Here is a 25,105-nt window from a genome sequence, read left to right as displayed (position 1 = left end):
ATTTCTGAGGAACGAGCGAAATAATCCAGGCAACCGTGCCAAGTAGATGCTGGCCGTCGTTATTCCACATAAAAGAAATCTGAGGTTGAGGTTACCACTCTCTTAATATGAGGGGTTTGTTTTCCTGTTGTTAAATTACACAAAATCTCTCATCCTGACCTCCTTTTTACAGCCTATTACTATCTCTTGTTTATTAAAACAGCCTTGATCGCGTCTTACAGAGCCTGTTACCATATTCCTTTCTAGCAGAGCTACCCAAAAGGAGTACTACTCCTCTTCTAAAATACTTCAGATTCCCCCTAAATTAGATGATGACAGTATGTTCGTGAGCTTTTCTATGTCTCACTTCCCCCTTTACATGGCTGTCTTACTATCCTTTGAAGGAGAAAGGATGTACTTCCTAGTCTGAATAGCCCCGATTTGAAACCTTTCAAACCAGGACAGACTGTGAAATAACAAGAGTAGAACAAAGCCTCCCTCCTCCCCGCCCTCCCTGTTCCAATCCTGAAACTACCAGAATAATACTTAAGCTAGAGAGTTCGATACAGGCGACAAAAGCTTCTAGCCACAGTTTTCCTTTTAGGACAGAAATAGGGTGCAGATGCCCAGGATTTGTTAACAGGCGTGATTTTGATGCAGCGAAGCCCATTTTGAGTGAGATCAAGTTTACAGAGGTGTAGCTGATTATTTCGAATAATTAAATGGTGTCAAAACCAGCTGTGATGAATAGCACTGGGGTCTCAAATCATAAATAATTGAGAAACCGGAGTTGCCTTTGATCATCCTGATCAAATTCTCGTCTCTAGAGGACGGATGTTTGTCCCGAATACCATCAACATTGTTAAATGCCTCAATATTCTTGCTCAGTCATCCAGCCAACAGTCAATTGAACTAAATCACTTGAACACCACACACATGTGCTGTCCTCATGTGCTTTCTACTTGGACAGGCACCTTTTTTGGGGCAGCATTTAAGAGCCGCGTTAAACACTTGACGTGTTTTTGTTTGTTCCATGAAACACATGACTGCAGAATAAATCAGAGGGGTCCTTCTCTCTACCACCGTTGCTTTGCTTCTGCTCAAGAAATAAAACAAAAACAAAAAAGCTAGGAGAAGGACTTAATTTAAAACAAGTTGTCAGTATAACTGCCTTTAGGATGGCCTTTGGGGACTCCAAATTTGCACAGAGACAGGGGCTTCTGGTCCTCTTTTTCTCTCTCCTTCTCCATGCGAAATAACTGCACCTCCCAGCTGTAGGGCTCCTGGGCGATCTCAAAGGGCTTACCTTCCATTATTCCATGTGATCCCCAGAACCAATTCCGTGAAAAGAGGTGGGCAGGTTAGTGCCATCACCATCATTTCCATTTGAAAGCAGAAACGAGACAGAAAGGAATCGACTTACCCACAAAGCTAGAAGACAGCTGAGCTGCCATGAAAACTTGGCCTCCTCGGCACAACTCTTGCTGCCAGAGATGTGCCTTCGTGAAGCGCCTCAGTGAAGAAAAGGGCAGTCTGTTTAATAGCTCCTCATTGACACCCTGTCATTGCGGAGCTGGCACGGAACCCAGAGCTGGCAGGGTAGTGCGCGCTGCTCTCTACCTTGTTTCCTCCATCCCGGTTCTTAAAATCAGAAGGCTGCGTTCACCCACGTCTCCTCTCCAAGGATTAATAATCACGAAAACAACCATCGACCTTTGCATGGGCTTAACAGTTAACCCAGCACTTTCCAGGATGTTAATCATTCGTTTTTTTCCCAAAATCGTTGGGGTTGGAGGTGACATCGGTGCCATTTTTAAAAATGAGGGAACTGGGGATCAGAAATGCAATGACTGGCTCAAGGATAATAAAGGTCACTCCTGGTGCAGCCAGCTTCAGATCCCTCAGACCTCAAATCTGCTGTCTCTGCTATACCTTGTACATCCCAGAAGTGACACACGGAATGAGAAGCCCTGTCCTTTGCAGGATGACTGCTGTCCCAGTTAGAATGCAGATGAAGAGAGAATCTGAGGTTGCCTCTTTCCTGCCACTAAGTCTGTTCTTTCGCAGAAGTGCACAAGCAACTCCCTTTCACCTCGTTTTTACTGGGAAAAGAGGGCCTGTTAAAACTCTAAGTGTAAGGAAAAGAAAAAAGAGAATCAAGTCCCCACTTTCCTCAGTGACTGCTTCTGTTATGGTTGAAACACATTCACTTCAAGCTTACAAAAATCCCTGTAAAATGAGAGTTAGCTTTCAGGAAAGAAATTTCCGGTTTTGAAACATACCTCAAAATCCTCAGAGAACCCATGCTGGTTATTAGAATAGAGCTCACCAATGTGTTTAACAAACTGTTTGACAGGAATGGCTTCCATGTCATCTGTGGGAATAAAACAATATTCAGAGTCACAAAGAATACTTCCATAAACAAATAACACTGATAAGGGATTACTGAAGACAGATATTTGATTTTTGCAAAGAGTGATGTAACTGTATCACCTGAAATAGATGTCTTCAAGAAAAGTCTCTGGAGTTACTTGACATTAGGGTCTCATTATGATTCTGAATGCCTAAATGCTAGGCTACATAGGGTTTTAAAAATGGTCTTAAACTATTACCTTTATTCTTTCTATTCCAGGCAACTTACGTAGTTAACTCACCACATCATACTCTTAACTAAAATTCTGAGCTTACCAAGGGTACTTATTTGTTAAGAAATGTTATCACACCCTACGTTTTTCAAAACCTTGCTATTCAGTGGGGTCCAACTTGAAGTTGGAACAACTAAGTCCTATGTCTGATCTCTGAAGTCTAAGCAATCTTTTTACACAATTACAGACAGGTGCCACTGTACCAGCGGGCTTCGGGTACAATGCCGTCTATGTTTAAGTGTTCACAATTTTCATTCAAGACAGCTGTGTCTACACAATGCCAAATAACCAGTTTGATGGAATTAACTGGATTTTTTTTTTGGTGTTGACAGACTAGGTGTAGATTCAGGAAGACGCCACATTGCAATTTATTTGTAGTGTTGTCACTTCAAAAGGGCATTTTCAGTTCCTGAGCCCCAAGTGTGTTTTAAGCCGATTTACCCAGATCCACTCTGCTACTTGACTACTGCCGGAAAACAGCCACACCCCGCTAACTGGAGCTCCCCAACCTCCTCCTTCCCTCCTTCCCTCGCCCCTCCCCCGCAAATATTTCCTTTTAAAAATACTCTGCTGAATTTGAGATAAACAACAGACATGACATTTACTTTATTCAGAGTGAAAGATCTTTGGCAAACGCACAAACATCTAAACTGCCACAGATGCTTTTCTTAGCAAAGGGTATGAAGATCTGTATGTGTAAATGAGGTCCTACTTTGGCAAGAATGTTATAGATCCAGGCCTGACAATCTGATTTCTCTTCATCTGGTGACAGTTAACATTGACTATGTCATTCCTTCTCTACTTTCTTTCGAGAGAGCAAAGCTCTAGGGTGGCTTTTTGCATCTATTGACATTTTCAAACTTGCATCATTCTAAAGCGGAAAAAAGCCTCTCTCATATACTTTGTTTAAGGTGACTTATAAACGTTCATAATCCAAACTGCTTAGCAGAGGAATGTTACTTATCAAATAGGGGGTGCTCTGTACGTACAGAGTCTTTCTGTGTGAACAATTAAAGACCTAATCATTTTAATAGGCCACCTTATGAAAAAAATTGCCAAGTTATTTACAAATATTTCAGGATTGAAGATGTTCATGAATATGCAATCATTTTGCACGCCCAAGAAATCTATAGCTCCCATAATGATGTAACCAGCATTAACAAAGTAAACCGAGCCAAAATGTTTCCCCAGAATATTTAGCAGAATGCACAGTTCAAGAAAAATTTCCCAAATTATCTGATCACTTCCCTTAAAATGTTTAGAAGTAAGCAAAGTCTACAATAATGATCAAGTGGCAAAGAAAAGACCTTAAGTTGAGAGAAGGACTAATGTGGACAAAATTGGAGCATCTCTAAAAGATTAACCCAAGAATAAACTCATCTTTAGACAAGAGGCAGCATACATAAGATGGGTCACAACCTAGCCCCACAAACACTCCAGCCTACAGACCGCAGGCAACACTTTTCTCCTGTTTATTTTGAAATGGAAGACACAATGCTGTTTCCAAGAGTAGAGTGACGTGGGGTTAATAGTATAATAGGCTGAGGGCGATATTTATTCCATAGTGATAGTTTAGAACTGGAGATTCCCAATAAACTTATGGTGCCATGATTAAGCACGAGGACTCTAGTTCAAAATAAGAAAAAACACATCAGCTTTAGAGGTGTTTTACTCTGCAAGGTACATACCACGGTGTTTTAAAGGGCATAGCCCAGCTCAAGTCACTAAAAAAAAGCTTTCAGGTTAACAATTTATTATTTTTTCCTGCAAAGTGCTCAACTGTGCTATCCAAGCTAACGCCACACATGCCCAGAGATCAGCTGCTCTGCTCCCTCCACGGCTAGATGCAGCAAAAGCCAGCAGAGCTCAGTATGGTAATCGTACATGGAAATCACCGACTCACTAGCCTCCAATTTGATTCTTTATCCAAAGACGTCTAATCATACTCCTCTGGGTTTCCAGGCACCACCAGTAACATCATAAAACTACCAGACAGGCAGGCAGGCAGACACACACACACACACACACACACACACACACACACACACACACACGCACGCGCACGCACGCACGCACACACACACACACACACACGCTTTAGTGACCACCATCAGCAGCCCAGATAACACATTATTTGTCTTTCAATCAAGATAAATGAAACTGAGGGGTCGGTAAATCTTTTTTTCCTCAATATTAAGATGAATATAAGGCTACAGCTAATTAGAAGCCCTAATAGTTTTCCTCTTATATCGTTTTTCTATTAAATTTCTCTCAACATGAGCCAGATAATTATAAAATTAACTAGCAGAAGGCCAAGCAATCAGGACAGCATCATAGACCTGATCTGTTCAATTTTTATCCAGAGAGATCCTGTGTTATAAGAAGATATCCATCTGTAAAATGTTATTTCCACCTATACATCTGAGTTTCAATAACAAACGTAGCAACTATTAGTAGCACTAACTACGGACCAGCACCTTCTGTGCCCTTTACATGTATTAACATGTACTCATTCCTCCCCAAAGCCCTAAGAGATAGGTACTATTTTCATACTCATCTTATAGTTGGGAACACAAGCTCAGAAAGATTAACTGAAGCTTGGAGTATGGCAGTGGAAGCTGGCCACAGAGACAAGGCAAAGAGTGCTCCGACTGGGAGAGAACAGCTGTTGTCTGGGTCACAGTGAACGGGAAACCACTGGAAGAGGCATTTACTGAGCACCTAGGACTTAGCCAGATATTAGGGAGATGATGTCTGCCCAAGGGCAACATTTGTTATAATGAACATAAGAAAGGAAGAGCAAGAACCGTGTGTAATGACCCAGCGAGGACGAGTGCCAACAAAGGGATGGATTTGATGCCTCAGGTGAACATAAATGTTGCTGACACAGGGGTGATGGGGGAGAAACATAAAGAAAAGCAAAAGATGAGCTGGAATCAAAGTAGAGGCGTTTTCACTGACTACAGGTTAGAGGTTGGATTATTATGCTATCGTGAAATGGTCTAACGACAGAGCCGATACAAATGTGAAGAGAGACCTTACTGATTGCCAGGGACTGTGCTCAATCCTTTCCATACACTTACCTTCACAAGAACTAGGTAAAGAGGATGTCATCGTCTTCATGTTACATGTAAGGAGACTGAGGCAACTTGTCTGAAGTGACACAATTACTAAGTGGCAGAGCTGAGATTTGAATCCTGGTGTGTTAAGCCCAAAGCCTGTGCTCCCGTGCACTGGGACACACTGCCTTCATTCTCAGAGCACAGTTTCAAGGAAAGGCAAGGAATTAGAGCATCTCGGTTAATCTGGTAAAATGTTACTGTGGAATTTTGTGCCAATATTTTTACATATAGAGCTTTCAGACACCAAAGGTTTAAATTAGGCAAAAATGGGATAAGTACTATTCCCACGAAATCACGCCATTATAAAATATTTGATATAGTCAGTTGAGGATCCAGAAAACTGGGCTGTTGTTATTAAATAATATCATTTATACTTTGTTCCAAGATTTTAGCCTTTTGTGGTTGGAATTAAATTTGGCGTTTAAGAGGTCTTTTATTTTGGTCAATCCACAACAGAACATCCTCATGTACTACTTCTGATGAAGCCTGAAATTAGTCTCTGGTTTGTTCTCATCAAAAGCAGAGCATTAGAAGAGGGTGAACGTCTACTGAGAAGAAAGTAAGAAGGTGAGAGATTCCAAGGAGGAAAAAAAGAGCTGGTCAGTGTTGACCTCAAATGCAAAACTGCAGGACATAAAGAAAAATGCATGTGAACATGAAGAAAAGTTGCTTCTACAGCCTAAATGTCCATCGACAGAAGAATGGATGAAGAAGATATGTTCTATCTATCTATCTATCTATTTATCCACACACAATGGAGTACTACTCAGCCATAAAAAGAATGAAATTTTGCCATTTGCAGCAACATGGATGGACCTAGAGAATATCATAGTAAGTAAGTCAGAAAGAGAAGGACAAATACCATACGATATCACTTATATGTGGAATCTAAAATATGATACAAATGAACTTATTTCCAAAACAGAAACAGACTCACAGACATAGAAAACAAAGGTATGGTTACCAAAAGGGGAAAGGGGTGGGGGAGAGATAAATTAGGACTTTGGGATTAGCAGATACAAGCTACTATATATAAAACAGATAAACAACAAGGTCCTACTGTATAGCACGGGGAACTATATTCAATATCCTGTAATAAACCATAATGGAAAAGAATGAGAAAAAGAATGAATATATATATATATGAAAGAATATACATATATATATATATATATATATATATATATCTGAATCACTTTGCTGTACACCAGAAACTAACACAACACTGCAAATCACCTATGCTTCAAGTAAAAAAAAAAAAAAGAAATGTTGCTTCCCAAATCTGTGGTTATGTCTCTGTTGTATTTACATCCTCAGAGCCATTAGAGGGAAATCACCCATGCCAAAGTTGCTTTCTCTTAATCTTAAGGAACAAGAGATTAAATAAACAAAAAGGGGAAAACTTAGCAATTTTTGGTTTGAAATTTGAAAGAAAAAATCAGCACCCAAGCATCCCTGAACATCCACCACAGGGCGGCGCTGCAGAGGGCCCAGCCCAGTACACGGCTTGGTGGTAGGGTCTTTAGCCTGCAACGCGGTCAAATTGTGTAGTCGTTACTCTTATCTGCCACCATTGATGGAATGCTTCCTGTGTATCAGCCATCCAGAGGCAGTGGAGTAAGTGCCAAAAGGCAGAGCCAGTCTGCCCGGTGGTGTGACTTCACCTCTCTGTGATTCCCTTTCCTCGTCTCTAAACGGAAATCATAAGCACCTAACTCACAGAGCGTTATGCACAGTAAACTAGATAACATAAGGACTTACAAGAGTGCTTGGCATTTAGTAAATGCACAAAGCTATGATTGACTGTTAGGTGCTAATCGCTTTACATGCATGATCCTATGATCTAGGGGCTGTCATGACCCCTATTTTATGGATGTAGAAAACGTGGCTAAGACAACCGAAGAACTTGGCCGAGGTCTACTGTCACCATGAAGTGGCGGGGCCGGGCTGACTCCAAAGCGGGCTTCTTCCACCTTACATGACCTCTCTAGATCTTAAATGGAACATACAGGGTTAGAGAGGGTAGAGAACCACAGAATATATTTTAAAGAAGCTCTCCAACCACAACAAGAAAGGGCTGAAACGAATCGCTTTGGCTTTAAGGGTAAACTTCGGTTACCTGGAAAATTCACACTGATATTCTGGTCACCTTGATGATGCCAGGTGAATAAAGTGTCATAGGATTTACCTTCCTGCCAGATGCTTAGCTGTGGGGTTGATTGGCTTAAGGACTTTTTAAGAAAATACCGCTGCTTGCTTGTCACTCTGGCGGGCTGTGAGTACATATAAAATTACCATTAAGATTCTGGAGGGCCTTCAGTCACTTAGGCCAATCTCCATAAAGTTCATTTAATCCTTAGCAGTTCCTTCAACCCTATTCCAAATCCCAACCAAATCGATCTGAGGGAAGGGAGAACCTATAAAGCACAGCACTTGGGTCCAGTCAGTCGTGCTCAGACCTCTCTCCAACCCCACGACCCGCAACTGGGCTGTTACCAGGGACTGCTAACCACCCCTGTAGTGGGCAGACCTCAATATTCGGAACTCGGTCCCCTTCTTATCTGCCCCCTCAGCCTCTCAGAGGCCAAGTTCAGGCCTCTCTCTGTGCTTGGCCATACCTGTGTCACCTTAGGAAGATAAAGCAAACAGGAAATAAAAGAAGATTATCAAGATTTTTAGTTCCTGACTTAGGACACAACCAATAGATTTTTGTCTAAATCAGACTCTTAGGATGCAAGGAGTGTTGTGGAGATGGGAACATTTTATTTCCTGCCATAAAAAGAAATCTCTTTTCATTTATGACACAATGAAGTCAATAAAGAAAGGGCTTCATTATAGTCAAAAGACCAATGAATCTCCTTTGGAGATAATCTCTGTATAAATAAAATATGCCAACAAGGTTGGTTTAATCCCAAGGGTTTTAAACTGCATGTTTAAAACCCCTTTATGTGCTGGCACCCTGCTGAAGCCAGTGACCTTCAAATTATTAAGATGTATTTTAACTGCGGGAAAGGCATGAATCATTTCTGGATTTCTAAGCTACTGGTTAGCAGCAACATTTTGTTTTGTAATGCTCTTATTAGAAAGTTAGATTTTCTAATATCCAGCAAAAAAGCATTTATAAGGACATTTGTGTTTGACAACATGCACATTTGGAAAAGCCCTTTCAACAGGCTCTATGAATGGGCTAATTTCACGACCTGAGTTCTGGCTTTAAAAAGCTATATGTAACAAAAATCTAAAAGAATAAGTGGCATAATACGGTGAATATAATTTGTAGATGACATACTGTATGTAAGGCTTCATTCATAACTACAGCAAAAATCTTATTCAAGCTTATTGTTTCAAAAGAATATCCCAAAGTGGGAAACACTAGATCTTGTAAAATACTTGTAGATGCTAAGAATAATATGGATCTTAAAGGACAAAAATTTGTGACTACTTCAATATCTTAGAAGACAGAATGCTAGAAGGGGGCTGATAACTAGGTTATTACGTTCAATTACTCTTTATCCTCCCACAGTAACCATGGGAGACCAGTAAGCATGGAACATTTGATTTTGAAAACCCATTAGTGAAAAATATTTTCACTAGTATATTAGTGAAAGCCTGAAGTCTCTCCTTTCATTCTCCTGAAGAAGTCACCATTTAACTTAACTGGAAGAAAATCCCCCGCTTTTCTCATGCATCATACATGGAGCAGGTACCACAATTTAAACACTTTCTAATAAAAGAATTGATGTCACCTCTCTAGTGATTGGAACTTAACCTTAAAAGCACCTCTTTCCTGTTGGATAATAATACTTTTGCGTGTGGAGTTCCTTCTCATGTGGCGGGATGACTAACCTTAGCCACCACACTGGCTTTACAATTTCCACATTTTACAGAGATGTAGGTGAGACCAGGAAAAAAAAAAGTCTTAATTCTCACACCACTGTCTTTGCCAGTTAAACCAGAACACCCTGAAGATTCGAAATTCCTAAGTTTCAGTTAGAGTTAGTAAAACTGACAACTCAAAATTCCTCAGAAATTCCTATAGACTGCCGTCTCCAAGAGATGAGTATCGAAAGGTTAGCAAAGGTTAGCAAAGCTTTCCTTAACGTTCCGTTTATTTTATAATACTTTTTAAAAGTCAGTGTAACTCATTGACTTCCCTTATGCTTTGGGATTTCAAGACCAGGGCTGTTTATTTGTGAATTTAAACCTCAGCAGAATCATTCAAAAGTTGGTGATTTAGTGTCTAAATTTATTCAACATTCAACATGTTTGTGAGTTGCTCCTCAAGGCATTTAAATCACACAGACCTACTTTTGCATAGGGAATGGAGATATTGGTGGTGGGGTGGGGGAGGAGTCTTTTTCTTAGGAAAGAAGAGACTAAATGACTAGGAAACAAAGGTAAGAAGAGAGATTTTATTTTTGCTATGGAGGAAACTTCAACAGAACAATGATGAAACTCTCTTATGGAGGATGAAAGAGAATTTAATGGAAAAACAAGTGGTCAGTGCTAGTGAAAGAAGAAGAAAATGATAAAGAACAACAACTCAGAAACAATTTAAGACAACAGTCACATGTATTTGAAAATGTCTTGATTTAATGAAGCAAAATCCAAATGAGGAGCCTGAGGTCTTGAGATATCAGGACTGTCAGAGCAGCACGCCAAGAGGTGGCAGAGACATTTCTAAGCATCTGGACTTTGAAGTCACACAAAGATTCCAATGCTAGCTCCACCACTTGTCCACGTAACCTCAGGGAAATTAAATGACGTCTCTGAGCCTCAGTTTCTTCATCTGTGAAGTGGGGATACTGATTGCACCTGTTTCCCTAAGGTTGTAGTGAAAAATGAAGCACGTAGTTTAAATCAATAAATGCTCAGTAAGTATTAGATGACGATGATGATGTTTTCTGAAAAAGGTTAAGTGTAAAATAAGTTCTAGGATCAGAGTATATTACACATTTTACAATGATGACCTAGGAACTCTATTTTGCAACAGTTCAGTACCTGAATTTTCAGTCTCATCCTGTTGCCCACATTTTAAATCTATATAATGGTTCAGTTTACTGGTCGTTGTCTGGAAATATCTTTTTTAAAAAATCAGTCGTAGCAAATGAGGGGTTCAAGTGATAAGCTGATACATCTAGGGCTCAGTAGTCTTTCTTACTAGGTTTTGAACAAAGATAAAATATAAGTGAGATCCAGTGGGCAGAATAAGTATTCCATGTAAGCTCTATAAATATCTTACTATTTTTAAGACACGAAAACAATTTGATAATTCTTAAGGTAAATCATTTTAAATGATCCCAAGGAGGTCTCCAAGAAAGAAAAATTGTGCTGAGACCTTTAATAGAGTGAAAAAAACGTGTGATTTCAAAAAAAATCGTGTTTTCCTTATATTGATTTTTCCTATGCAAGACATAGTTGCACTGTAATAACTGGAAGAAACCTTAAGAATAAATACAATCATGGATTGTTAAAGTAAAATTACAAACTACTTTACAAATTTAACTATTAAATAGGGCTATGTACTTTTGTTTAAGAAAAATAAGAGATTGTGATCAAGTTGAAAGATTTTTAAAGGAAGGTCATGTAGGGTAACTTCTTCCCAGTTAAGGGTGAAATAAGTTTTCTGTCGAGGCATGCCCCTGGTGAAGGCTGTTGCTGGCTATAAAAACCTGAGAGAACAGTGAAAGAGCAGTCTCACTTTTGGTTTCGGCAGGTAAGTCCTTTCACGCCACACTGCATTACAGCATTTAAAGTAATTCATTTTCACAAACGTGTTACAGCTCATCAAGGATGCACCTACTTAATGCCAAGGGAGACCCAACTGGATACAATGGATTTCTCAGTCAATGGTGAATCTGAAGACATTTTTCCTTCCACGTACTTCTACCACCAGTGAGTAAGAATCAGGAGAAACTCATGTTGAAAGAAATGTCTTTGGGCTGTGAGTATTTAATCACTTGGTGATTAAACAGCCTGCTGGGAAATGAAGCAGAGAACATTCAAAAGCATTTCTGGTCCAAGACAGCTACTCAGAGGTGTGGCAAGGCAGGCACGATTGATGGCATTTTCTGAGGATTCTGGAGAACTGAAGTCCTCAAGTCCAAGCCCAAGAGCATGGCGAGGTCGGCTGCACCCGGTAGATGTGGATCAGTGTTTGGGACAGTCTTAACCTGGGGACCGTGCAAATGCTTGCTCTCCATGGCTGCCAGGTTGAGCGATATCATGATTTGGGAAGGAAAGCTTCCACAGCTGACACTTCTGGCTTCCTTTAAGCTTTCCAAAGTGTTTTGACACATACCATCTTATTTGATCTTTTTTTAAAATTTAATTAATTTATTTATTTTTGGCTGCTCTGGGTCTTCATTGCTGCATGCAGGCTTCTCACTGCGGTGTTTCTCTTGTTGCGGAGCATGGGCTCTAGGCGCGCGGGCTTCAGCAGTTGTGGCACGCGGGCTCAGTAGCTATGGCTCGCAGGCTCTAGAGCACAGGCTCAGTAGTTGTGGTGCACGGGCTTAGTTGCTCCGCCGCCTGTGCGATCTTCTCAGACCAGGGCTCGAACCCATGCCCCCTGCATTGGCAGACGGATTCTTAACCACTGAGCCACCAGGGAAGCCCCTTATTTGATCTTTAACACCGCATTGTTTACAAGTAGGGCAGATATCCTGCTCACTTTGCAGATTCTGGAAACTAAGGCTCAGAGAGGTCAAGGCATTGACCAAAGGTTTCATGGCGGAGGCAGGGCAAAATCCTTGGAGTTCTGATTCCCCATCCAGGGGGAAAAGAAACTAAAAACTGAAAGACAGCCCAAGAAGTATCTCAGCATTTAACCTTTGAAAATGGATTTCAATTGCCCAGCTACCCAACAGCTGTGTTTGTCAGCTGAATCAATTCAGAGGAGAGAGTCTCCCAGGCATTTTCCAGAGGGCAACAGATACTCTAGGTGATGCAAGAGGAAAATGATTATGCACAGCTGCTGTGCAAATCTGGCAGATTCAACAAAACTCATTCCCTGAGGATGGCGGGCTGATTCCTGTCTGCCACCTCTCAAAGGCAAGAGTGCGATCTCCTCCACCAACAATAAAGGTCAAGGGTCAGTAGAGAAGAATGAACGTAACACAAAACCTATCCCATCTGTATGGGAATCATTCAGTGGCCACAAAATGATCCAGTAGGGTACTTACCCAGACACTTTTCTGCTATCGCTCTCTTTTCTGTGTGGCAGGCTTTAGTGAGAGAAGCTGACCAGAAGGGAGAGAACATGGCCCATTCCAGCAATACATAGAGACATAATGGGCCAAGTAAGTCCCCAACCATAACTACACCGAGAGAAAATGAGGAAACAACAGCAGCATTCCTTCTGGGCACTCAGAGAAGGGCTGCACCTCTGAGCTTCACAGCTATGATCTTTTAAGAACGCTAAGGAAGATTTGCTGGTATTTATCACTCATTCATTCTTTCATTCATTCAGAGAGTCTGAGAATGCCTACTACATGCCAGTATTAGTCTAGCACTAAGGAGACATCCACCTGCCTTTAGGAAGCTCTCATTGTACTGGGGGGGAGACCATAAACAAACAAGTAAAATACATGGTATATTAGATGATGAAGAAAACCATTCTGGAGAATGAGGCAGACAAGTGGGCTGTGCGGGTATGTGGGAGGTGGCACTTAATAAAAGTAGTGCCTCTGCTTACAAAAGAATAATATCAAGAGGATGAATGTATAAGATATCTGAAGAGAAGTATTTACAGGTACAGAATGCAAGCCAGAGGAAGAGAGTTCAATCCTGGCAAAATGGAAGGGGACGCAAAATAAAAATAGTGGGAGACATCTCCAAATCCCTCGTGCCACCTATCACAGCAAACCCGCTGCTGAACTTCTAACGTCTACGGCATTTGTTAGGAATTACTAGTGTCCTCCACCAATCCCTATATCCCTAACAGTAACTGCGTGTTTCCTGTTTGTACCAAGGACAAATGAAACAGACACCAGATCAAGAACATCTCCCTAGATCTCCACACAAACAGCCCAAGAACCCAAACTTCCGACACTAAGGTAATCAGTGTTTTCAGAGTAAGGAATCTTAGTAGAAATCTTAAAAAAAAAAGCCAAAAAAAACACCCAGTATTTCAAATTGTGATTCTTTTTAAAAAAAGCAAGCACAAATTACCTATCAGGACGAAATTTAGTCCAAGTCGACTGCAAATACATTAAGTACGTTTTCCCCTTTTTTCTACTGTTTCTTCCCTTCCCTCTTGTGAATCCACACTATATGAACCCATAGTTATTTGTTCCCCTGAAAGACGATTTCATTACATGGCAGATATGTAAAGGAGTATAGATTTCATTGAATTACCCTTAGTTAAGGCTCTCGTAGACTGGGCAAGCTTGGAAAGGTTATAAAAATAATATTTTGTCATGGCTGTCACATAACACTGAGAACAAAAGAGAAAAACAATTAGCCCGCTGGAAATAGGAGTCGTGTCTTACTTACCCGGAATAGGAATGACAGGAATACTTTCATTGGGGACCACCCGAGGTGAACTGCTATCTTCCACGTAGAAATGAGCTGTCTGAAAACATTTTCTGTACAGGAAACAGAAAAACATGCAAACAGTGAGAGAAGAGAAACACACTTTGTCTGAGTTCACCATCTCTCAATTCTTTCAGATTCTCCCAGCTTTAAATATCACCCAGCACTGAGTGCAGACCCATGGGAAAGTAACAAGATACAAGAAGGACAATATCCAGCCCATTGGAAGAACCCCAAATAGCTGAAGAATACCTATTTTTTTATTACACCACACCCATCCTCAGAGTTAGAAGGGAAAAAACTTAGTAGTGAACCACTCAGAAACATGAGAAGTTGGCACGGACTGTGTAAACCTGCTGTACAAACTGCGAGTCTTAGCCCACAATATTCCCAAATTCAACCTGTTCCAGAGGAAGACTTTGCTATTCTAAAGCCCTAGCGCCAAGTTCAAAGCACACCTCAGACCCTCCCAAACGCAGTCATCAGCCCAAGCACACAACAGCAGCACATTGTCAGCGCTCAGCGAAGGCCCTCGGAGCCCCAGACAGCTCTCGAAGGGGGTCAGAGGGCTTCCAGGGGGCAGGCACTCAAACTCCCAGGCCCTGGCCAGACAGCATGGGAAACAAGGAGCCGAAGGCTTCAAGCGTCAGCTGCTTGTTGGGGCTTCTGTTTTGTTTTTACCTGGACTTGAGACAAAGCAGGGAGCAAACACTGGTCATCACAGGACAGGCAGTGAAAAGAAAAGCCATCGGCAGCTCACTCAGCTTCTGTTCAGTGCTGCCGGCCGGCAGGCCCTCGGCTTTCCTGCAGCCACGTCACTGCTCATTGCGGCCCTAATGAGCTGCCCAAAGCACAGGCTGAATATTTAATGAGGCTGCTCAGCGTGAATGGCTATTGTGACCAGAGAAGGGTCCCTGTTCATCTGGCAGAGGGGCTTCACAATAGCTGGCCCCACTGCTGGGTCTTTGAGCCAAGCAGGCGGCATCCTTCTGGTGCTTGGTGTCCCTGGGACCCATTCCACTCCTCCGGCATCTCTCACCAAGCCCCATTTACACCCACTGTAGCTTTGCTTTTTCGGGGGGCGTATTCCCACCACTAGAATTAAGTCAACTTTTCTTCGGAACTATCATCCATCATCTAATCAGAAGTCCCGGGGGTGATTCTGTTGGGTGTACCATGTTGCTATGAAGCCAAAGAAGAGGGGGTTCGGGGGTGGATCTGAAAAATCACGGGACTCTAGAGAGCACAGGAGATCTTGGTGGAAGCGAGGAGGCCTCCAAGTCCTAAGGATTATTCACCCGCAGCTCTACATGGAGCGATCAGAACCACGCACAATCAGAAACGATCGCGTGTCACACTGGGAAGTGTGTTCCTTTAAGCAGTGCCTATTTTCGGATGGGAAGCAGCTCTACCCACTGTACACCCGGGCATGGCTCTAGATGAGGTCTGGATAGCTGCTCCCTATACCTTTAGGGGGTCCTGAACATAAATCACTCCCACTCCGGCCACATCTCACGGGACTGCTCTTGCAGTGCTCTGAACAATGATTTTTTTCTATGAATTGCCTGGCATTTGTAGTATAAATAATAGAACACGTTTTCATCACTCACTGTCTAGCTGCCTATACCTAAATTTGGAAGGAACAGTCAGTCTGACTTATGCTACATGGACATGCAACGTACAAAGTATTTTAGGGCTGTGGTAGTAACGGAATCTTCTACTGAATGTGAAATGATGCAAATCCATGTGGAAAAGACCCATGATTTTGTTGTTTGAGGTAATAGCTTCTTTCTGTTTCTAAGCTCATCAGCAAGTTTTCTCTTCTTGGATTCTTCCCCCTACGCCCCAGCAAATTTGCACAGATTTCCAGAATATAACACTAGAGTTAAAACACACAGGATACGGACTTCACAAACTAGCTAGAACCCTAACCAGCCAGCGTCACAGCTAAGGAAAATCTACTTTTGTTAAGATACTGCCCACTGAAGTACTTAGTGCTATATGACGCTGAAACAAATGGCACACAATTTACCAGCTCAGACTTTAACTAAGTGAAGAAGGAAAAAAGCTCAAAAAAGGACACCCCACAACAACAACAAAGAAATAACTATTCTAAGACCACAATTACTCTACCTGTTAAATTTCTAAGACATAAAGCATTAGTAAAAAGAATCAGTACCGGCCAAGGGACTGTTAACGTCAAGTGACTTGGAAAGGATAAACGCCATCGTGGGTTCTTTTTCTGGCAGAAGACAGGCAGACAGTTCACCCAGACTCTCAGTTCCATGTGAGGCGAGAGGCTCCACATTCTCTTTGAAAAAAGCAGTGTGTACCGAAGCACATCACACGCTAGTGCCCCATGTGTGGCTGTTAATAATGGATTTTCCCTGGTGCAAAAGAACTCTCTGATTGCCAGAGAGGAGCACAGCACTGGGATGAAGGTCAGAAACCCGGAGACACAGCTCCCTACATCTGCACCTTGATGCAGGTCATGTGGGCTTTCCTCCCACCCGTGGACTCGGGTGGGCACCCAACTACAGAACTTGGGGGCAAATGAATAAAGGTTTCAGTGGACCCACTGAACATTTATTCAGCACCCGCTACACAGCAAGGAGCATGCATACAACGCATTCTTATGGCTGGAAGTCTTAAAAACACCTCAAGCCTGGCTAAACACTGGAGTAATTTAGAAAGGATCGTGTGCGCACGTAATTCACAATCTCTGCAGAAAAATTAGGAAATAAATACAAATGAACAAAAAGAAAAAACAATCAGGTGAAGTTACCCTCATCCTTCTCTTAGTAATCTTCACTACTAATATTGTGGGGTACATCCTTCCACACTTTTCCTCACTTATTGACTGTTCCTTGATCATTGACAGTGAGGGGCTGGGAGCAGAACATAAACAAGACAGACGAGGTCCCTGCCCTCATGGCAGTTTATAGTCTCTTGGGGAAATCAAAAACAAACAAGTAAACAAATAATTTCAAATAGACAAGAGCTATGAAGAAAATAAAACAGGATGAGGTGGTGATAACTGATGCGGGGAGGTGAGGGAGGACCTCACCAGGAGGTGTCATAGGAGCTGAGAGATGATTGGGGAGGACCAGTCGTAGGAGGGTATAGGGGAAGACCATTCTAGGCAGATCCAGGAGCCAGTTAAAAGAGCCTTGGGGGCCTTCCCTGGTGGCACAGTGGTTGGGAGTCCGCCTGCTGATGCAGGGGACACGGGTTCGTGCACCGGTCCGGGAAGATCCCACATGCTGCGGAGCGGCTGGGCCCTTGAGCCATGGCCGCTGAGCCTGCATGTCCAGAGCCTGTGCTCCGCAACGGGAGAGGCCACAACAGTGAGAGGCCCGTGTACCGCCACAAAAACAAAACAAAACAAAAGAGCCTTGGAACAGAGTAAGCTCATTCACTGCAGGAACTGAAAGGAAGACAGACTTAAGAGCAGGGCAAGAAGTGGACCCAGAGAGGTGGGCAAGAGCCAGGTCATGCCAGGTCGAAGGCCACAAGCTTCACTGGCATCTGTGATGGAAAGCCAATGGAGGGCTTTAATCCGCGGACTGGAACGGTCTGACTCATCTCCTTTGAAGCGCTCACTTTGGCTGCTAGGTGGTGAACAGAGTACAGAGCAGCAAGAACGGAGCAAGGAGACGCATCAGGGGCTACTGATGTAATCTCACCCAAATACAGACAGGCAGATCAAAATGAGGTCATTTTATATGTATCTCCTTGATAACAAGTATGAACTGACATCTCACATTAATGTCTCTTCCACTTCATGGATGCACTACATTGTTAGATATTTCACTTATTGTTTCTTGAATAACTATTGACCGGGGGTCTACTGTGGGCGAGGGACTGACTACGGTGCTCAGCTGTGGTCACCTTTTCACTACCAGTGACCACACGGAGATGAACACTCTGGAGGTACACATTCCACACTGTGAGTTTAAAATCTAAGAAAAGGGGCTGGTTCAGAGTCATTATCACATGACATTTTATTTAACTTGCTCACCTCAGAGAAATCTCAGGAGAGGGTTTGTTTTGTTTTGTTTTGTTTTGTTTTACCTCCAGCAGTATCCAGGAATAAAAACGCAAAGGCAGTGATTTTGGAGAAGAGGAAAAGAAAATGGAAGTTTTAATGTCTCTAAATGTCTCAACTGTGAAGTGTTCGAAGAGGCAGTCTTGTCTCTAATTCTGAGCTCAGGAAAATGGAGATAAAATTTCTGAAAATGTCCGACTATGTCACCGAGCATGCAATTTCAAAGTTCTGTCTAGGTCCAATTCACTTTCAAATAACTGACTCTAAAACCCCTCATTGAATGAAAAAGATTCTAGGATCATCAAGAGTCATTTTCTAAAATTATTTCTTCACAGTGAGCATTTGTTTATGCCAGTACCTTAAAAAGGGAAAACTATAAAGTAGATCATGTTTGGAATAAAAAAATACATTTTCAAGTTTCACTACAAATTAAAGTCTGATGGGTTCCCACCATAAATTCTGTTTTCACTGCTTGCCGCCTTCTTTCTTTCTTTCCTTTTTCTCTGCCCACCCCTACTCCTATATATGTGCTTTAAGGACCTGAGAACAGATCTATTTTTTTTTTTATTTGACCCTGACTGGCTTAGTAATGATCCAAATTAGTTATCTTTTACTTTGCCTCATCTACCTTTGAGCATGTGTTTTCCTGACACTCTGAGTTTCCCAATTTAGGAATTTAAGTCCACCTTAGTTTTGGAGGGTCCTGACGTCAGTCAGCTACCCCCACCAACCCATGCACGCACACACGCGCACCCCACTGAACTTTCAATCGCGCACTGGTTATCACCCAGAGGCGTGTATCTCTTTGGTTTGGGAAGCTTTTAAAATAGAGAAAAACGGTTCCCGAGAGTCTCCAGCACTCTAGGAAAGCCCTAACAAAATAAAACAATCTTGAATGGCAGGCACCTTAAAAATGCCCAGAGAAGACTCTAGATTTTAAAGGGTCCCCTATGAGATAGGAAACAGTATTAACAATTCAAGGATGGGGACGTCACTGGTGGTCCAGTGGTTAAGGCTCTGCGCTCCCAATGCCGGGGGATGGGTTTGATCCCTGGTCAGGGAACTAAGATCCCTCATGCCGCACGGCGCAGCCCCCCCAAAAAAAAGTTAAAAAAAATAGAATTCAAGGACGTTAACATACTCATCTCAAACACAGAAAGAAAAACTGTATTGCATATACTTGAATAAAAACGTGAAAGGTCTTCTGCTTCGTTTCTGTTATAAGTTTCTCAGAAATAGGATGGAATTCTCCAAGGTGGAGCCCAGTGTTCTGCTACTGTATAGAACAGGAGTCTCAGCACAGAGGAAACTCAGATTTCTCAAATGAAAGTTTTTCCTCCTAAAGCTACCTTTTAAGCCACCTTTGTGGCTTTATGGCTCTATTGTCTGCCAGCAAAATAAATTTTAGTTTCTATGAAGGAACTGAAGTTGTCGATACGAACTTTACTATCAAGCGGTTCATGATGTTCTGATTTCCTGAATTCCAGGCGTCCTGCCACTTGAACAAATTTGAAAACCACCGAGTTAGATGGTTTTCTAAACTCCCCCTCCCTGGCCCATGAAGCAAGTACCACTATAGAGTTCCATCACACGTTCACTGAACGCTCCCAGATGGATGCAAGAAAAAGACATCCCAGTTTGCAGGAGATACTTTTCCTCCATTCAACTTGAGGGGAATCTGGGCCAGAATGAAAATGAAATGGGAGATGTGAGTCTCTGGGTCCCACTTCTCCTATGCCTCTCACAGACTAAGCATCTCTCACCTTGAATGAGAGTCTACCTTTTTTTTTTTTAAATGCTTTTAATTATTTTTATTTATTTATTTATTTGTTTTTGCTGTACGTGGGCCTCTCACTAATGTGGCCTCTCCCGCTGCGGAGCACAGGCTCCGGACGCGCAGGCTCAGCGGCCATGGCTCACGGGCCCAGCCGCTCCGCGGCATGTGGGATCTTCCCGGACCTGGGCATGAACCCGTGTCCCCTGCATCGGCAGGCGGACTCTCAACCACTGCGCCACCAGGGAAGCCCGAGAGTCTACCGTTTAACGGTATGCATGTTTCACATGACACAGCCCCAGAACACAAGCCAAATGCTTCTGGTTTTTGACCAAAGATGGTCAACGATGTGTATCTCACAGGAAGTTCTAAGTAGCAAAATGGAAACAAGCTTTCTATATTACTCTCCCTTCCTTCATCCCTTTTTAGAAAACCAACATGGGCTCATAGTTTAAGATTTCTAAGAAAGGCTTGACTAGAAGTGAAAAGGATAACGTACTAGATCCTCTCCAGTAGTTGATCAGAAGTGGATCCTGGCTAGCAGCTCCCTGGTCTCAAGACCACACCCCACTGCCTGTGGTCCAGACCCATCCGGTGTCTGAAGGCCTCGTGGCAGGAATGGGCACATATGCATCAGCCTGGCTTTTAAAAACCCACAGACACTTAAAGCTTAGTCATGAACAATGGGTCTCGGACTGAAATTTCTAAAAATAACTTTGCATTCTTTCAAATAAGACATATATTTTGAAGAGAGACTTTTTCAAAAATCAAAAATTCTACTCTTGGGCTTCCCTGGTGGCGCAGTGGTTGAGGGTCCGCCTGCCGATGCAGAGCTCATGGGTTTGTGCCCTGGTCCGGGAAGATCCCACATGCCACGGAGCGGCTGGGCCCGTGAGCCATGGCCGCTGAGCCTGCGCGTCCGGAGCCTGCGCTCTGCAGCGGGAGAGGCCACAACAGTGAGAGGCCCGCGTACCGAAAAAAAAAAAAAAAATTCTATTCTTGAGAAAGCACAGCTCATGTCAAAGTACATCTTCTAGTCAGGATGCAGTAGATACCAACCGAGATCAGTAAACCATCAATGCCAATTCCCAGAGCTCCCCACCGAAACACACATGCTGCCAGCACAGGACAGGCTGGTGTGTTTAATTGGCTCTCTTGACGAATGAAATACACACACACACACACACACACACACACACACACACACACACAAACACACACACACACACACACACCCAGCTACTCTGGCTGTCCTTTATAACTTAATAGACTCAAGTTACAGAGGCTTCCTAGTCAAACAAAATGCAGCAAACTACAAAGATAAGCAGGAACCCTCTAGACTCTCCCTTCCTTGCCTCTCATTTCTTTCCAGGAATCTGACACATCTTAAGGCAGAACACCCAGTGAGAGCAAACTTCCGCAGAAAGGCGTTCCTTTCTGCTGCTCCTGTTTTCCCAGGCACCTGCTTAGATAACCTTTGATGTGTCCTAACAATTTTCTTACTTAGACCTCTTTCTGCCCCTCGAACAGGAAGCTGGGAATAATTTAGGTGACTGATACTTTTCAAAAGCTAAGTGCCGACCTCCAGTCCAGGAAGATTGAATACTGGAAATGTGTGGAGTTCCACTCCGTACGGCTCCTCCGAAGGCAGAAATCCAGACCCGCTTACAGGAGAGGGGGTTTCGGAGGTCTCTAGAAATCTGGGTCAAAATGGGCATCCCTTTGGCAAGCTTGAGATGTCACCCTGTTGTCATCCAGGGTCCTCGGCTTATAGTAACACTGCCCTTAGCATCAGCATGACTGATGGGGCTGGGGCGAGAGCGGGATCACAACACGATTTCTAGACTCCTGTGAAAAACCCGGGATTACAAAATAACCAAATACTGATATATAGGGATTAGGAACCAAGTCACTGTCTTCAAACGGAGCTCAATGCTTTTATAATCACATCGGAGTGACGAGGAGTTTGTCAGTGGCGTGCAGCTCAAAATGCTAATTGCAGGCTAGAACGGGCCATTGGCTGAGCTGCTGTTGAATATTAATTAAGTAATCGTAACTGACTTGTATACTGCCCTCATCTAAATTTACGGCGGCACGCCCGCTAATAATCCCGTTCATTCTCACGCTGTTGAGTACAGAAATCATGTTAGTATTTACTTTTGTAAATGGAGCTGTTGTAGTAAACCGTGTACGAATAAGAGCCATTTATAAATATGAAGTGGTAACACGTTCGCATGCCTTCCAGGAAGATGACTGAGGGCTGTGTTAAAAAGACATGGATTGATGTATCAGGGCAAAATGTTTCAAGAAATGGAAGTGACAAAGACAACAATAGAAGGAAAAGTCTGTGGGCGTCGATGGGCTTTTCCTCAAAGAGGAGGGTCTGCTAGAAATAATGCGGGGGTCCTGCTTAGAAAAGAGCCCAGTGTAAGTTCTGAGCTGAGGTGTTTCACATGCAACCACTCACTTGCGGTTCAGTTTCCTTTACTGCACGTTAAATGACTCTGTTTGTCAAACTCAGTTTACACTTGGAGTATCTTTTCAGGAGGGGATCTTCTAGAAAAAAAGAATTGAGGGCTGTGTTTCTCATTTGCATATTCTGCAAACCATCAAAGAGACACGGGATCTGACAAATACCAATGTCCTTGTGGGGATAACCTAATGGCATAATCCACATCGGGGCTAGCCTGGAAATCCTGGGACAGATGGTTGCCATAACCTGGATCAGTGGGGCTTGTCAGGTGTGAGGAGGAGATGATGGGAGGAAGGGGAAGAGAAAAGCGAACAAAATTATGTTGAAGCTGAGTGGGGGGGGGGAGGGGGTGACAGAGCGAAGAGATATTAAACGAGCAGAAAGTGTTTTGAAATATTTTGGATCTCACGTGGGCAGGAGAGATGTGCTGTGCAAGTCTCGTTACAGCTGGAAGTGACAAAAATCTGATTTCTGCAGTGAGAATTTTATTGGAGGATACAGACTGCCTGCAATTAACATCTTAGGAAGGTGGGAGAAAATTAACAAATTATATCCACATCAGTGGTCTCAAGGCAACATACCTCCTAGCTAGATATTAAGTCTGCCAAGAAACCCTTGCAGACACCCTGAAGTACTGGTAACGCTTTCCAGGAGATAAGAGAGGAAAAGGTCACTTCATAAACCACATTTTGACAAGACTGAGAACCTGAACAGGGCAGTTTGTATGTTCCAGCTGGTTTTAAGGAAGTGAGCTCTGGGCAGTCCTTGCCAACACTCCCAGCTGTTACCCTGAAAGAAGGCTTTGAAGTCATCTCCCGTTTAGTTAGGACCCTGGCCTGGAATGTTCTCCATTTCTGGACTGAGGCTTCAGGAACTCTGCACCTTATCGTGCCGCTCTTTTAGAGCCCTGACACAATTCCCCACTGACTGGGAGGGTTAACGGGGACAGGATGGGTCCAACTTATTTTGGAAATTCACATTTTATTTATGGCACATATGATTCAGTATCTGTATCATAAAATGGTCTGGTAAAAACCTTTGGCAACTACTTATTTCATTAACATACTAACTGAACTGAAGTCAGTCAGGCTTTTGCTGTAAGAGTCTTATTTTAAGGATCTAGTGAGGTATTACGTGCTTCTTCACTAAACAGCCCCAGATTGCAGTACTTTTTAAATACCTGGGACCATCTGGGAAAAAAAAAGTTGATTCAGACATCATACCATCAACCAGGTTAAACTCCAAATGATTTAAGAATTTCACATTAAAATTTGAAGCCATAAAAGTACCTTAAAAAAAGTAACCTCAGAATGGGGAAAGATTTTCTAATGACGACTCAAAACTCAGAAACCAAAGAAGAAATTTATGGATAAATCCAATTATATCAACATGAAAGAAGCAGCATAAACACAGTTAAAAGACAAACCACAAATTAGGGAAAAAAAATCTGCAACCCATATTGCTGACAAGAGAGCTCTCTCTTAAATAGAAAACGACTGACAATGCAAAGGAAGAATGAGCAAAAGATAAAACAATTTACAGAAAAAGAAATACAAATGGCACAGACACATGAAAGATGTTTAGCCTCACTTACAATAACAGAGAACACTTTATTAAAACTACACTAAGACACCATTTTTTTTCACCTATAAGGTTAGCAAAAATGCCGAAGTTTGACAACACCCTGTGCTGGAAAAGCTGTAGGGAAATAGGCAGACTCATGCATTGCTAGTAGAAGCCCGCCTTGGTGTCTCCCCAGAGAGAGCAATGTGTCACCATCTATCAAAATTACAAACGCACATAGCTCGCAAAACAGCCAAATTCTTGAATTTATCCTACAAATAGACTCATCCACTTGCAAAATAACATATAAAGTTATTCACCACACTATTGTTTGTCATAACAAAAGACCTGAGAACAACCAAAATGACAGCCACAGGAGACTAGTTAAACAAATCTCAACACAACTATACAAAAAAATACCGTGCTTCTGTAAAAAAAGAATGAGAAAACTATATACGCATAGAGAAAAATCACGTTACGTGAAAAAAGAAGGTTTATGACAGTGTATGCAGTATTCTCCTCTGTAAAAGGAGATAAGGGGATATAGGTTCAAACACACACACACACACACACACACACACACACACACAGAGCAACCTTTAAGAATAGACAATTACCTAGTACTAGTGGTTACCTGTTCATGATGGGGTAGGAAGCAGGGTTTGGTAGGTGGGTGATGGCATGGAGATCTCGGAGTCTATATAATTTTACACTTTTTGACTTTTGACCCATGTCAAGTATTACCTATTCAAAATCCTAAAACATTGAAAAATTTACAACTTTTTTGGAAAAGTAAATACTTGGGTCTGATTTTTATTGTTTTTTCTTCCCCCTTCTGGGGAGATAAGCAGCGATCCCTTCTTACAGGCTTGGTCCTGCTTGGTGATTCTGTCCACCCTTGGACTGCACTGACCCTCCCTCCCTCCTGACGTGGGAGAGGAGTGGTTAAGGCCAGTGAGGTTAGAC

The 25,105-nt window shown here is 42.5% G+C and overlaps 1 protein-coding gene across 7 annotated transcripts in view; it reads right to left on the bottom strand.

Moving 5' to 3' along the window:
- The window catches only part of PTPRG (protein tyrosine phosphatase receptor type G), a 725,999-nt gene that overhangs the window by 44,727 nt on the left and 656,167 nt on the right, over positions 1-25,105 (bottom strand). For all 7 annotated transcript variants that reach the window (XM_073811323.1, XM_073811322.1, XM_073811324.1 and 4 more), the window contains 2 exons: positions 14,243-14,334; positions 2,262-2,353 (listed from right to left, as the gene is read on the bottom strand). In XM_073811323.1, coding sequence (XP_073667424.1) covers positions 2,262-2,353; positions 14,243-14,334 — 184 coding nt within the window. The remainder of the gene's footprint in view (positions 1-2,261; positions 2,354-14,242; positions 14,335-25,105) is intronic.

Source organism: Tursiops truncatus, chromosome 10 (assembly GCF_011762595.2).
Source record: "Tursiops truncatus isolate mTurTru1 chromosome 10, mTurTru1.mat.Y, whole genome shotgun sequence".
Classification (NCBI taxonomy): domain Eukaryota; kingdom Metazoa; phylum Chordata; class Mammalia; order Artiodactyla; family Delphinidae; genus Tursiops; species Tursiops truncatus.
Note: the sequence above shows the minus strand (reverse complement) of the source record. Positions and strands in the feature narration are given on the sequence as shown.